Raw genomic sequence first — 14,213 nt, 5'->3', positions numbered from 1 at the left:
GAGAGAACCTGGATTTGTGCTGGAAATGGCCCAACTTGATGATCACTTTAGATAAGCTATTACCAGCAGGACAGTGGGGTGGGAGGGGGTATTGTTTCATGGTCTCTGTGTGTATATAATGTCTACTGCAGTTTCCATGGTATGCATCCGATGAAGTGAGCTGTAGCTCACGAAAGCTCATGCTCAAATAAATTGGTTAGTCTCTCAGGTGCCACAAGTACTCCTTTTCTTTTAACAATCCATGAAGTTCACATCTGGTCCCAAAGAGGCAGAAATCCTCCAAGATGGAGTTGAGACTAACGTCAGCAATTGCCCCAGAATCCAAGAATCATACCACCAGTTCCAGTGGGAAGAAGTAGTCTAAAAAGGTGCCAAGACCACTGACACTTGACACCAGAATCCTTCGTGTTGATCCAATTAGCACTGATGATGTTGGCACCAAATGCGTCTGCACCATTCAGTTTGGATGCCAAGCAACACACCTGCATTGAGTGCAAGCTCAGACTGGACAATATGTCCATCCCATCAGGAGGACCCAAAACACTACTTCTTCAATATTGAGGGATGGGAGCAGGGCACCGACAATGAAAAAAGGCATGAGAGGCTATATTGACATCGACACAAATTTACCCCCGTATTAACACTGGCACTGACAAAAGAGCCCATCCTATTACAGAGGTGTACTTTCAAGGAACCACCTTCACCGCTCCTCTCAGCATTGGACCCAGCACCATCAGCACCAGACATGTATTCAATGGCACCACCATTCCCAGAGATGTACTTCTCCTTGCTGTCTCCAAGCCATTCCTTCTCCCTGGTTTTGAGCCAGGAACCCTCTCCTGGTAGACTGAAACGATAGCTACAAAAGCACCCTATATTGGGTACTAGTGCATTACTGTCTGTGGATGGGCCACCTGCAGTCTGGCCATTACTTATACAATTTACCACAATGGCCGTAGTAGCCCAATTGATACCCCAGCTTCCCAGAGTGGAGTCCCATCACATGTTTCAGCAAAAAGGAAAGGTCTTGATCATTGTTGACATCAAAAGCCAGCCCCTCTTCACTGGAACTGAGGACCTTCTTTATGAAGCAGCAAAGATTGCTTGAGAAACACGGCAACTGCCCTCCCCAGCTAAGGAATACTCCTCTTCTCCAGTTCAGGCTTTAACCTCAGCCCCAATATCTGTCATCGATGACTTTAGGGACTTCCAAAAACAGCTGAAAGCTTTGATATAGAGGCAGAGGTGATCCAAGAGAACACACACAAATTGTTTGGTAGCCTCAGCTTCGCAGTGCTGACAAGAATTGCTCTTCCAATCAGTGGGAAAATATTGGTCTCAGCAAACGAACTGTGGCACACCCCAACCTTGCTTTCCCCCTACTTTTACACCAGTAGAAAAGTTCTGTCAGGTCCCAGTTCAGGATTTTGAACATTTTTATACGCATCTGACAATACGGTCGCTTGGAGTTTCTGTGGTCCAGGAAGAGTTCAGGTCCACCAAGGGGACGCCAAAAGAATAAGGACCCCAAGAAAGGGACTTCTTTGGCTGAAAGACTTACTTGTCAGCCTCTCTCCAATTCTACATCCTGAACTACTTGGCCCTGTTTGCAAAATACAATTTTCTGATGTAGGTCAGAGCAACTCCCCTTCCTATCAAGGGTCTGGCAGGACTCTAGGGAGGAGCTGAGATACACCATCAAAGAAGGGCAGATAGTAGCAAAAACAGCCCTACAAACAGCAATGGAGGAGCCCAGAATGGCTGCTTGATCCATGGCCATGGTAGTCACAATGTGCTGGGCCTCCTGGTTACAGGCATCTTGAATTCTAAAAGAAGTCCAGGCAACAATAGAATACTTGCCCTTCAAGGGCATGGAGCTCTTCAGGAACCAGACACACAAGACATTCCATTCCTTCATGGATTCAAGGGCAATGCTGAGATCTGTGGGAATTTACACTCCAGTGCTATATCCCAAGATGTTCCTGTACCAGTCCCCACAAAGCATAAAATAATCTTATTTCCACAGTCACCAACTGGAATGCTTGCCTAGAAAGCAATCCTGTTAAAACCAGGAGGTGCCGATCATCCCCCTACTCTACTGTGCACCAGGCTGCCACCCAGAGGCAGCAGATTTGACAGGGATATTGAGAGTCATGTCATCACCATGCCAGAAATTGCCTTGTCCCCACTTTGATTGGGCACGGCCAGAGATTACAGCCAACAAATATCTGCTGTACTTTGTCACCCATAGCTGCTCCATCCAATTTCTTTTCTGGCCCCCTACCCTTGCTCACTACCCTCCACTATCATTTTCTCTGTCCTTTAGACTGCTCCATCTATTTGTGACCATAGCTGGCTGCTTCAAAGGTCAGGCTATTTCATTGCAAAAACCGTCAAAATGGATGTTGCATTTCACTATGTTACCAGCTGGTCTCCCACCAATTAGTAAGGGTCTCTCCACCAGAGCCCAATCAACATACTTGTCATACTTCTGAAATGTGTCAATATCTGAAATCTGCAAGGCACATGAAGCAACCCGCTCGCATTTGTCAAGCATTATGCACTGATCTTAACTACTAGATAAGATACCAAGTTTGGGAGAATAGTATGTCAATCTCTATTTAACTGATGTAGCTGATACTAATCATTCCCATCATCCTGAGAGGATACTTATTGACAGTCACCTTCAGTGGGATCCACACTGACACATACTCAGAGAAGATAGAACGGTTATTTTCTGTACAGTAATTGTGGCTCTTGAAGATGTTGTGGTGGGTGTGGAGCCCATGACCTACCCTCCATCCCCACTTGTCAGAGTCATGGACTTAGAATTGCAAGGGAACTGAAGGAGTGTTACAGCCGTTCCATCCTGTATGCCCTCTCACTGGGTCATAAGGAGACTCAGGGTGCACGCATGGCCCCAGCTAACACTGCTATTCCAAAGATTCTGAGTTCATGCACATGAGGTGCACGCACACCTCCAGTGTGATTCAAACTGACTGCGTCATCTCAAAGAACCACAGTTATTGCAGGGTAAATATCCATTCTTTACTTATGAAATATTCTCTTTAAACCCTATACTAAATACATTTCTTGCTTTTTCATGAACCATGAAACAGTTCTTATACATTTAAATGTTGCTACAAAGAAACAACTAACTAATGTCAGTATAGCTTTTTAAACATACATTTTGTTTAACTAAAAAATATGTTGACATTAGTTCTTCATAAAAACATTTACAAGTGTAAGAACTATTTTGCTGTTCATGAAAAAGCAAAGATTTTTTTTAGTACTAGGTTTAAAGATTTAGTAGAAGGTTAAAATAATAGTAGTTGCTGGGGGGGCCTGAGCCAATACTGAGCAATTCTGTATATAAAACATTTGAATACTGAAGTACCCATCCACTTCAGAGTGCTGCTATTTTCTACCTTCATTCATTATTCTAGGACTACTGATTTGGACAGACAGCATCATTCTTATATCATGAAACAGTGGTCTTTTTGGACACTGGAAGGGAATTTAGCAGGGAAACGTAATTTAAGGTGAAATAGTTTTGCAGTCTGGTATGGTTCAACTCATGTAAATCTTTTGTACAGTGTGATTTACAGTCTAACTGTTCAGTTCCTCTCAAATTTCAGCCCAAAGTTTCAGAGAGCCTTTCTCAGTATTTCATCTTTTTTTGTTCATTTTTCTCTAGGTTTTTGAAAGTAAGCCAACTTTAATTTAACCCTTAGTAATAGGAATCCTAAAGGCATATTTTGTACATGCCTATACTTTATTAAATGTCTTATTTCAGTAGTGATTGATATAGTTCTTATTATAATGCTGATCTCTTAACCTTTACATTCATGTGCCTGCGTTGTCTAAAGACCTGAGCATTCAGATCATAATTATGAGAGATGCTTCGTCCAAATATTCTCTCATTCCTTGTTTTTCTGCCTGTGGGTCTAGGAATTATCCACTTTTTGCCTGTCAGTTGCATTTGTCTTGGATCTGTCTGAAACCTTAGGAACTAGTAAGGTTAGTTTGTTTAGTTTTTAGAAAATTAGTACAGCTTTAAGGTTGCTTTAGTTCATTATGTGGTGCCCATTACTCCCTAATCTCAAAATGGAAAATCAGGACGATAGGTCCAGCTTTAAAATATGTGCAGTCTGCAGTAATATGTCTATTGCACATCAGCCCACCAGTGATTTATAGTAGTCTGTGTGAAGACATTCTCAACGATGCCCAGCCAGTGTTGCTTTTTCCCCTTGGCTTGGATAAATTGTTTGAAGTCATCCTCCTCAAAGACCCTTTATGGACTCACTTAGCTCCAACCAGTTGAGTCTCTTCTTAAAGGAGTAGTCTCACAAGTTAGAGAAAGAAGTCTGATCTAAAACAGTTTCTAGATCCTCTGTGACAGTACTTGAGGTATGTTCTAAATCTCAGAAATCTTTGGTTCCACCCTTGGCTTAATTGACCCAAAGGAGCCATGAAGCAGACTGCATGCACAGAATATGGCTTTTTTGAACTAATTACTGGTAAACTTCTTAAATGAAAGCACAAACTATGTATTAACATTATATACACTACAATGGAACAGGAATAAAATCAGAGAACATGAAACTATATGAACTTAATGCACTAGATTTTGGTAGTCAGCCAAAGAGGTTAGGACTAAAGCTGGGTGAAATTTTTTGGCAAAACTTTTCTTTGATGAAAAATGCAGATTTAAGTCAATCAAAACATTTCACAAATTCATTTTGATTTCAGTGAATTGTTCTGGTCAAAACAAAAAAAAAAGATTTCAGAAATGTCAAAACGGTTAATTTTGATGTTAAATAAACATCTTTTTTTTATTTTTGGTCTATATTCACACACCAAAAGCACAGGAGGAGGAGGAGCTGCCCCCTCATAACCTCTAGCCCAATGGTTAGGGCACTCAGCTGGGACGGGGAGATGATCTACGTTTGAATCCCCATTCCGGAGCAGAGACTGGAACCCAGGTCTCCCCCTGCCAGGTGACTGCCCTAATCCACAGGTTAAAGGATATTCTGGGGTGGGTCTACATACTTAAATGTTCAGTGCAGGAGGGACTAGAATCCAGGTATCTCCCTACATCCATTTCCCAGTGAATGTCCTAACTACTAGACTAACAGCTCGTACTCACACTCTCCTCTCTCTCTCTCTCTCTCTGACAACCCAAAACAAAATTTTTCTGACTTTTTCGATTCACTGAAAATGCCAAAAAATGTTGGGTTTGCTTCAAACTGACCTGAACCAATTTCCCCCCCCCCTTATTTTTTGGAATTGCCGAAAAAATTAATTGCCCAGCTCTGTTTAGGACACCGTATGCAAATTGACAGCAAAATCCAACTCCATTCTCTCTGTGTCTCACCATAACCAGCTCAGATAAATCAATACACGAGACCTTTCCAAAAGACCCCTCCTTTCCAAACTGCTATCCTGATGTAATAAAATACCACACATTAAGCCAAATTCTGTCCTCTGTGTTTCATGTGTGCATCTCCCCCTGAAATCACTGACTATTATTTTGCTCTGATGTACATCCTGAATAACTGCATGCACTGGGTTGTATGTTAGGGCAGAACTGGAACCAGTTACTTCAATGTGAGTTCTGTTCCTGCACCTGAAGATAAAATTGGGTCTACTGTGTCACTGTTGTCTACATTGTTGCTACACCATCTCCCATTTTCTCCACTGTAAAAAGCTCTTTTATGTTACAGGTTCATAGAGCTATGTGATGTGATTTAAAAGCACCTCTTTACTAAGATGAAAATCTATTGCTGTACTAATCACTGTAGTAAGTCTGACAAAAGAAAAGTCTTAACTATTTAATGTACATGGAAAATGGAAGGGAAATGGCCACAGAACTTTATTCATACTGCATAACTTGAAACAACAGTCTCTTCGGTTTAACATAAGGTGCATTTTAGTATGACCTTTTAAAATAAAATATAACAAAAGTTGAATTGTCTTTTATTAACCTGGATTTTTTAAAATAAATTTTACAGTGATCATATATACTCTTCTTGCCAAGAAAATTCTTTATTACAGCATGATCATGTATGCTTTTCCATCGGGAAGAAAATTCCTGTGGAAAGAAAATAAGAACCAAGCTTTCAAATCTAAAATTGAGTCTAAACTGCTTTTCATTTACTTTCCTCCCTTTGAGATGCCAGAAGCAATTTCCTCTTGAAGCTGACTTCCTTTCTGGAAATGATTTTCGTCTCTAACCATATTGAGACTCTCTTTTCTCATTCTTTCATTCTGACTTGCTCTTTTTCCTCTCATTTACTACTGCATCTGAATAGATCTTCTGACAGTAGGTAATTATATATGTTTCCTTCTAACTTTATTATTTCAGTTCTTTTTTGCCTCATTATCAGTCAGCCAAGAGGGACAGACAAAGCACTATTGGTGTCCTCTGCAACAGAATGCTGATGGGGGGGCTGGCTGTAAATTGACGTGGCATGGAAAATCTTTGCTAAGTTGTAGCAGCTTGTACGTTTCTGTAAAATCAAGCCCACTCTTGATGAGTTAGTAGCTTGAAGTCATTACGGGTGCAATGCTTATTTGAAAAAACTAATAGAAAATGTCTGCACTTTCTAACTTGGGAACTGAAATTTTTCTGTCTTTGGATTTTTGGCTACTAGTAAACAAAATCCAAGGCAGTTAAGTTTGTTACTTTTTTTTTTTTCCCTCAGAGTAACAGAACTTGCTGCTTTCCCCACCCCCTTTCCTGTGATTTTTCCTTTGCAGATCTTGCCATGGGGTGCGGACTACGAAAGCTAGAAGACCCAGATGATAGCAGCCCTGGAAAAATATTTTCTACGTTGAAGAGACCGCAAGTGGAAACAAAGACTGACTCTGCTTATGAATATGTATTGCTGGATTTTACTTTAGAAGGTATTTTTCTTCTATTTTATCTTATAAGTTCTTGCTAAAGAAGGAACTACATTTTACTATTTTTATTTCTTCTGATTCAAATAAGAGAAAGTGAAGTTCATTTACCTTATCAAAGCTAATCATACCAGCCTTTTAGTTGGAAATTTTAAATCTAAGGTCCTCAGATAAAATAAAGTTGCAACTTCTTACATATTAAACAAAAAAAAGTTACACAGTTGTCCTTTTAAGGAAACTGGACAGAAATTGCTTGAAAGATTTTCCTAGATTCCGGTGAGCCAGATTCTGCCATCCTTATTGATTTTGAGTCACACACACACACACACACACACACACATGCATTTAGTGTGGCTACTCTCAAAAGTAAGTACATTCAGCATGAAATGGTGGAATCTGGCCCTAAATGAATAACTCTTTTTTTTAAATTATTCAGCTTCCAAAAACCTATAGTCATAGCTCATTACTTTATATGGAAATAGTTTTTAAAATGCTATAAGGAAACCTTTTTTTAGCCTTATGGCAGATATTTTAGTGAGAGTCTTATAGATTAGTTATTAATGAGCCTATTTTTAAATCCTTCTTTCTACCTCTTACTTTGTAACTGCTTACTGGTCTTTTAAAATTGTGCCTGAAATAAAATTAAAATCTCTGTGTACAATTAGAGGCAGACAGTGCGCTGTGGGGTACTTCCATTTACATGGTTCCCTGTCTCTGACAGAGTAATTCCCTGTTCCAGAAAGTTGAAAACACAAATAAACAAGTCCAGATGGCTGCCCTCTGACAACAGACAGCTCTGTGCTGCAGTTACTTTGTAAGACTGCACATTTTATAACTAACAGTTTTACGAGATGTTCTTGTTGGTAGGGATTTAAAGTAAATACGCTGATAAATGGAAAGAGTCAAAAGGGGGGAAATTGTGATGTTATCTGTTATGTGACTTGGTACAGGAATATTTTAATAAATATAAAAGTCAGACCTCTATTGAACTAGGTCTTTGAACTGCCAGATTACATTAATGTTCATGTTTATACATATTGAAGTGTTGATGATTAAGTAAGCTGCATGACTTGATGAATAGAAAACATAGCATTGTACTAAATTATAGTACTTGACAACCAACAGTATTTTTAGCTTTTAATTAGAAAGAGGAGTTGTTCATTCACGTGTTCGGTTCAGGAAACAAAACTTCTTTGTATTGAGAAGTAGTAGTAACAATATACTCCAAGACTAGAGCTGGGTTGTGTAATACATAAATTAACTACCTGCTGCTGTATTGCTACGAATGTGTAGGATAATAAAACTTCTTTCCTTGACTCTGAAGTTTGTTTGGAGTTCCTAAATAGTTCATTGTGTTCTAAATCATATTTTTATGCACATACAAGTTTATGAAAACACTCTGGAAGGGATTTGTTTTAAAGAAGTTAGTTGTTTTCAATGTTAAACTAAATATGTACTTAGTAAGGTGTGGGGGGAAAAAGGTGGTTCTTTTAGCATCATCATATGTAATAACCAGTGTCACATTGCAAAAAAATTGTGGTCACATTTTCAAACCATGGTGCATATTACTAGACTCATGAATCCATATTAGGCACTTTACTAAAAGTTATTTGATATTCAGTGCTGCCTAGTACCTGTAGCTTGCATTCACTTCACTGGGAATTATGGGTGCTCAACAACATTGAAATTCAGGTCACTTTCAGTTAGTTGCCTAAAAATAGAGTTAAGAGCCTAGCTTTAGGCAACTAAGTTTGAAAATGTAGGCCTATCTGTGTAAAACAATGTCAGTTGCATGCATATATTTTATATTCTCATATACCTCTGCCTTTCAGAGCTACGTTCATACACACACACACACACACACAATCTCAGTACACACTTGCTCTCGCCCTCTTTTACTAGGAAAATTCTAAATTATAGTGAACTTTGTTTTTGTTCATGGAATACAGGGAGTGGCCAATTTACTGTAGGGCCTGTTTTGAACCTGTACCTTTTTCCTTCATATAAACTATCAGCTCCATCCTGCATCTTATTGCACCAGTACCTTTGGGATAAAGGGAGCTATATTAAGAGCTCAGTTAATATAGTTTATGATCAACCAGCTTGTATCACTTCTGAGCAACATGAATCTCATGCTGTCAGAGACCTGAGTGCTGTCTTCATAGCACTTTCAGTTTCTACTCGTTGAGGAAAAAGAAGATCGTGCCCAACATGTACTGCTCATTGTGTGAATTTTTACACCTAAGTACCTGATCTGGTCCCAAGTAAAAAACTTTTTAAAATCTTACTTTTACACCCTTTCTATCCCCACTTTACATATATTATTGTATATTGGGATGAAAGTATAACAAGCACAGTTACATTAAATTTAAGCTAGTGCAGAGTTTAACTCAACAAGTTTATGCTCAAAGAAACAGAATGAAGGGCTTATCAAGGAGACTATTAAAACTCACTTGATTCTCTATCAAGCCTTTACACCAGTTAGAGCAGCCTAGGAACTATCAACCAGCTAAGCAGAGCTAGAGTACATTGTGATCTGGCCTCTCGTTCTTGTCCCTAACATGCTCCAGGGATGGTGGTCTAAGAACTGGATCAATGGCCACTGGATGCTCCCCCACACCAGAAAAATCCCTAGGTAGGAAGATGCAATCAGTCTTCACTTTGCACCACTTGAGTGGAATAAAGGGAGTGGAATAAAGTAGAGAATCTACCCAACTGTGGTTTTAAGTGTCCATTTCTTAGTGCCAATTTTATCTCCGCAGCTATGAGGTGTGTCTCACATAAGCAGCTTGACTAAAGTATTTTGGAAGGTCAACTAAAACATGTAACTGGGGATCACTAGAATTTTCCCACACTCACTATAATGCTTTATGCCTCCTTCACATCTCTTTTTAATAGAAACCTGTGTCTATGTTCTTCGTATCAGCATGCTGAAATTTCAAACAATAAAAAGCATCTATCACTTTGGATAAACACAAATGTATATACAAATTAATTTGCTATCACCTTTTAACATTTCAAACTTCTGGGTTATATTATTGTAACAGTTGTGATTGGCTGTTGTGAGCAAACACAACAAGATAGAAATTCTGTTTAAATTTTAGAATAGTTGCAACAGTTTGCAACATGATGGAAGTGGGCCATGTTTTACACAAACCTGCTTTTTTGGCTGTGGCATGCAGTCTAAGTTACACCATATGTGTTGCAGTAAACCTGAACATGTCCATTGGCTTCATTATGCAGAATGTGCTTAAAGGAACTATGGTTAGGAATTTTATAGCTCGGTTCACTTAGGGCTAAATTCTGTCATCTAGCATGCAAGGGTTGCGATGGAGAAGATATTTGAAATGAGCCTCTTTTCCTACACCGCACCTCTACAGATCTAGCAAGAAATGTTTCATTTGCACTGTACAACAGTGAATTGTAAGGTATAGCCGGATAACACAACAGCCCTTGCATCATGTCCCCAAGGTAACATAGTTTGTATTAGTGGGAGTATCTAGATTTGTGTCTGCTAGTGCCCATTCTGCCATCAGTGCATATATGGGGATGCATGTTGTTCCTGCCCAGAGGCGCAAAAAAATGTTCCCCACAGTATATTGTCCAGCTGTTGTCAGAAATCTGCCCTGTGCCAGCAAGATTCCTGTGGCAGAGGGCACATCAGGCATTAGGCTTTCCCCCAGGATAGGATTTAATAATACTTTGTAATTACTTCAATAATACTTAGTATTTAATTTTTCAAAGTACTGTACAAACATTAACTAATTAGTCGTTAAAAAAACCTGTGATATACATATGATATCATCCCCAGTTTACATAGGAGAACCAGGCACAGATAGATTGAGACTTTGCAGACCACACTGCAGATTAGTGGCAGAGCTAAGATTGGTTTCAGAGTAACAGCCGTGTTAGTCTGTATTCGCAAAAAGAAAAGGAGTACTTGTGTCTCTAAGTACTTTAGTCTCTAAGGTGCCACAAGTACTCCTTTTCTTAGAGCTAAGATTGAACATCATAAATTTAATCTTAACCACCAGATCCCAAAAGGCTGATGAAATGGAGTGTCCTGGTCAGTATCATATTCTACATGTGTGTTTACATGAGATATGGAAAATAGGTGCACACTCTCTGACTTGTATGTTAGACAGACCCTTTACATGTGGGGAGAAGACATGGTGCCATGAGTATCATGTGCTACAGCACATCTCTTTTCTGGGGAGGTGATTAAGAAGAGGGAGATGGGGAACCTGAATTGAACCATATGGAATATATTTTCAAAGTGGTGTTTTTATCATTGTGCTTTTATGTACTTTTTCCCCTTTATATCAAAGAGGCTGATGTAAAATCAAAGGAGAGTGAACTCGTTTCAACTTAAGTTATTTTCTTTTGAGAGAGAGAGACAAAGAGGAAAATCCTAAACCAACTCTTAAAAGTGCTTTTTAAATCTAAAAACTACCATCGTGGTTTCGATGTTTAATTCCAATCTGAGTCACACATTGATACTATTGAACAACATTGTCCCTTCCATCTCTTCATCCACCAAAAGCATAGTGAAAAAACTAGGAACTGTAAGAACTCTAAAATGAACTAAAAGATTTGCAGCAGGTGTTCCTGCTGGAGAGTGTCAAATTCCAGTCAAAACAATCTCCTCTCTAGAATTAACAGTTGTGCAGTGGCATAGAAAACATGATACTGACAACTGTATCTGGGGCTGTAAGTGAGAAGAGTGGTAATGACACAGCCACTCCCAGTCTCTGTTCATATTAATATGCAAACTAGATACTTGGGTTAGAATAGAGACTGGGAGCGGCTGGGTCATTACACACATTGAATCTATTTCCCCATGTTAAGTATCCTCACACCTTCTTGTCAACTGTCTAAAATGGGCCATCTTGATTATCACTACAGAAGTTGTTTTCTCCTGCTGATAATAGCTCATCTTAATTAATTAGCCTCTTACTCCACTTTTTCATGTTCTCTTTATGTATGTATATATGTCTTCTTACTATATGTTCCATTCTATGCATCCGATGAAGTGGGCTGTAGACCACGAAAGCTTATGCTCAAATAAATTGGTTAGTCTCTAAGGTGCCACAAGTACTCCTGTTCTTTTTACAAAATAAAATGTGCCTCCAAAAGTACTCGTTTGTGTTTCTGCTAATTCAACCAGAAAATGAGACTATATTGAGCCATCACAGTTTGAACACAACTCCCCAGTGTGACCAAGGGGAATTCTGCTAAAAACTGATGGCATAGTTTGGCCCCTAGCTGCACACCATTCGATTTACTTTGGGATGGGATAAGGATATTAGTGTCTGAGGTCTTGTCTGCACAAGAAAGGTGCTCTCTTTAACTAAAAGTGTGATTTTTAAACTGGTTTTGTTAAACTGGAACAAGACTCCACATGGACACTTATTTTGCTCTAAACCACACTTATTTCAGTTTAGCTTAAATTGATTAGGAATAAGTTACTCTTAAACCAAAATAAAAGTGTCCACACATAGGTTTGCAATATTTTAGCCAAATTGGGTTAACAACTGATTCAAGTTAAACCAATGCAACTCTTTCATGTAGACAAGCCTGAATCCCAGTTTAGAAACAGAGTTTTTATTATGTTCCCTTTTTGTCATCTTCCTTTTCATCAGGAAGGATTGTTGGAGGTATAGATGCTGACACAGCTTTTACGCTCTATTAATAAAGCCAGACAGATCATTAAATTGATGCCAAACTGATTTAAAGTTACTCTGATCTTTCTATTTTGTAAGATGTATAACTTTATCACTGTTTTTATTATCCCTGTATAATTCCTGGTCAACTATGCATCCGCTATATTTTGTATATATGTACATTGGGGAATATAGATGTATTATATCTTTTGTGCTACATTAAGATATAGGTAAGTAGCTTATTTGTATGTATGAACACCTGCATACTGAGTAACACTTGTGCATAATGTCCATGTTTTCTGTTCATTCAATTCCTTTAGTGTCCTCGAATCCAGAAGTTATCAAAATCAGTTCTGTGTTGGATATAGCAACAAAAGTGGAAGAGTATTACATCAAAGGATATGTTGTAGGAGCAATTCATCCTATTATATTACCTGTTGGGCGAAGAAAGCACTTTTCTGCAAGTTATTTGTATCGAGTGGTACTATCACGACTCAAATTAAGGTAAAATATGCAGAGGAGAAAAATTATTTGAATTAAATGACATAGAACTTGCTTCATTCATATTTTAAAAATTTGCAAATGGCTTTTCAACATGCATTCCTTGTAACTTTTAATACTAATCAGGACGTTAGAAAGCACCTTCAAGGATGAAGCAAGGTCTGAATGCTCGAAAGGATTTAGGTGTTGTGACACTGAGCATCACAACGCCAAACTTTGAGCACCTGGATGAATCACCGCAATTCGAAGTCTGAATTAGGCACCTAGGCTCCTGCACATGAATAGGGAGAGATAGGCACCTTAGACTGCCATTCACAAAGGCCAGCAGGCTCTGCAGGGAACAGCATAAGCTAGCCAATGGGAAATGCTGACCAGAGGTGTGTGTTCTAAGCCCCACTTCTCACAGAGATAAGCACCTAAAACTAGTCTACAGGGAAGCTCCTATCTCTGTAAGTCAGGAAAACCTCTTGAGTTAGAGCACCTGTGCCATTTTAGCAAGAAAACAGCTGTCAATTTGTCCTGCAGTGGCTCAAGAGCATAAGTACCCAACCTCAGGGGAGACTGTCAAGAAGCAGGGCACAAACCCCACATTAGTTGTGAGTTCTGTAATTAGATTTCACCAGCCAATTATCAAGTGTAAACTCCTCATGTACTATAACAGCCTTAACATGAAGCCACATACAGTCCCCTTGGGTACTCTATTCTGTCTTGCTGACCAGGTAAGTCTACCTTTGCTAGATTGTCCTTTACACCAAGGATCACAGAAATATTAAGGTTGCTCCCAGCCTCAAAGAACCAGTCACTTACCCCCAGACAATTGCACCTTAGATCTCACACCAAAGACAATGCTTGTAGCCAATCCTATAATAAACAATCTAAAGATTTATTGTACAGGAAAAGGAAATGAGAGATCTTTACAAGGCTAAACCAGAAGACATACACATAAATTGAGTTGCAATCTTAAGTTTCAGAAGATAATAGAAGCAAATTCTATACGTCCTTTAGGGCTAATCCAGGCTAAGCACTGGGGTTCTTTTGCTTATGCCTAGAAAGCTTACCCCTCAGAGTCCAGCATAGAGATGCAATTAAACTAACTTCTTGTTAGGAGTTTTTATTCCCTTCCCCACTTGAGCTCTGAGGAATTCA

At 39.1% G+C, this 14,213-nt stretch overlaps 1 protein-coding gene across 5 annotated transcripts in view; it reads left to right on the top strand.

The window, feature by feature from the left end:
* Positions 1–6,197: 6,197 nt before the first annotated feature.
* Positions 6,198–14,213, top strand: part of RFTN2 (raftlin family member 2) — a 49,630-nt gene continuing 41,614 nt past the window's right edge. The window contains exons 1-3 of one of the 5 annotated variants that reach the window (XM_084643290.1): positions 6,198–6,325; positions 6,763–6,909; positions 12,887–13,070. In XM_084643290.1, the coding sequence (XP_084499416.1) occupies positions 6,220–6,325; positions 6,763–6,909; positions 12,887–13,070 (437 nt within the window). In that variant the 5' untranslated portion in view covers positions 6,198–6,219. Of the gene's footprint in view, positions 6,330–6,762; positions 6,910–12,886; positions 13,071–14,213 lie in introns of all 5 variants that reach the window. The other 4 variants (XM_084643289.1, XM_084643293.1, XM_084643292.1 and 1 more) reach the window with 4 other exon arrangements.

The sequence above is a fragment of the Lepidochelys olivacea genome (genome assembly GCF_965140295.1).
Source record: "Lepidochelys olivacea isolate rLepOli2 genome assembly, chromosome: 11".
Taxonomy (NCBI): Eukaryota; Metazoa; Chordata; order Testudines; family Cheloniidae; genus Lepidochelys; species Lepidochelys olivacea.
Note: the sequence above shows the minus strand (reverse complement) of the source record. Positions and strands in the feature narration are given on the sequence as shown.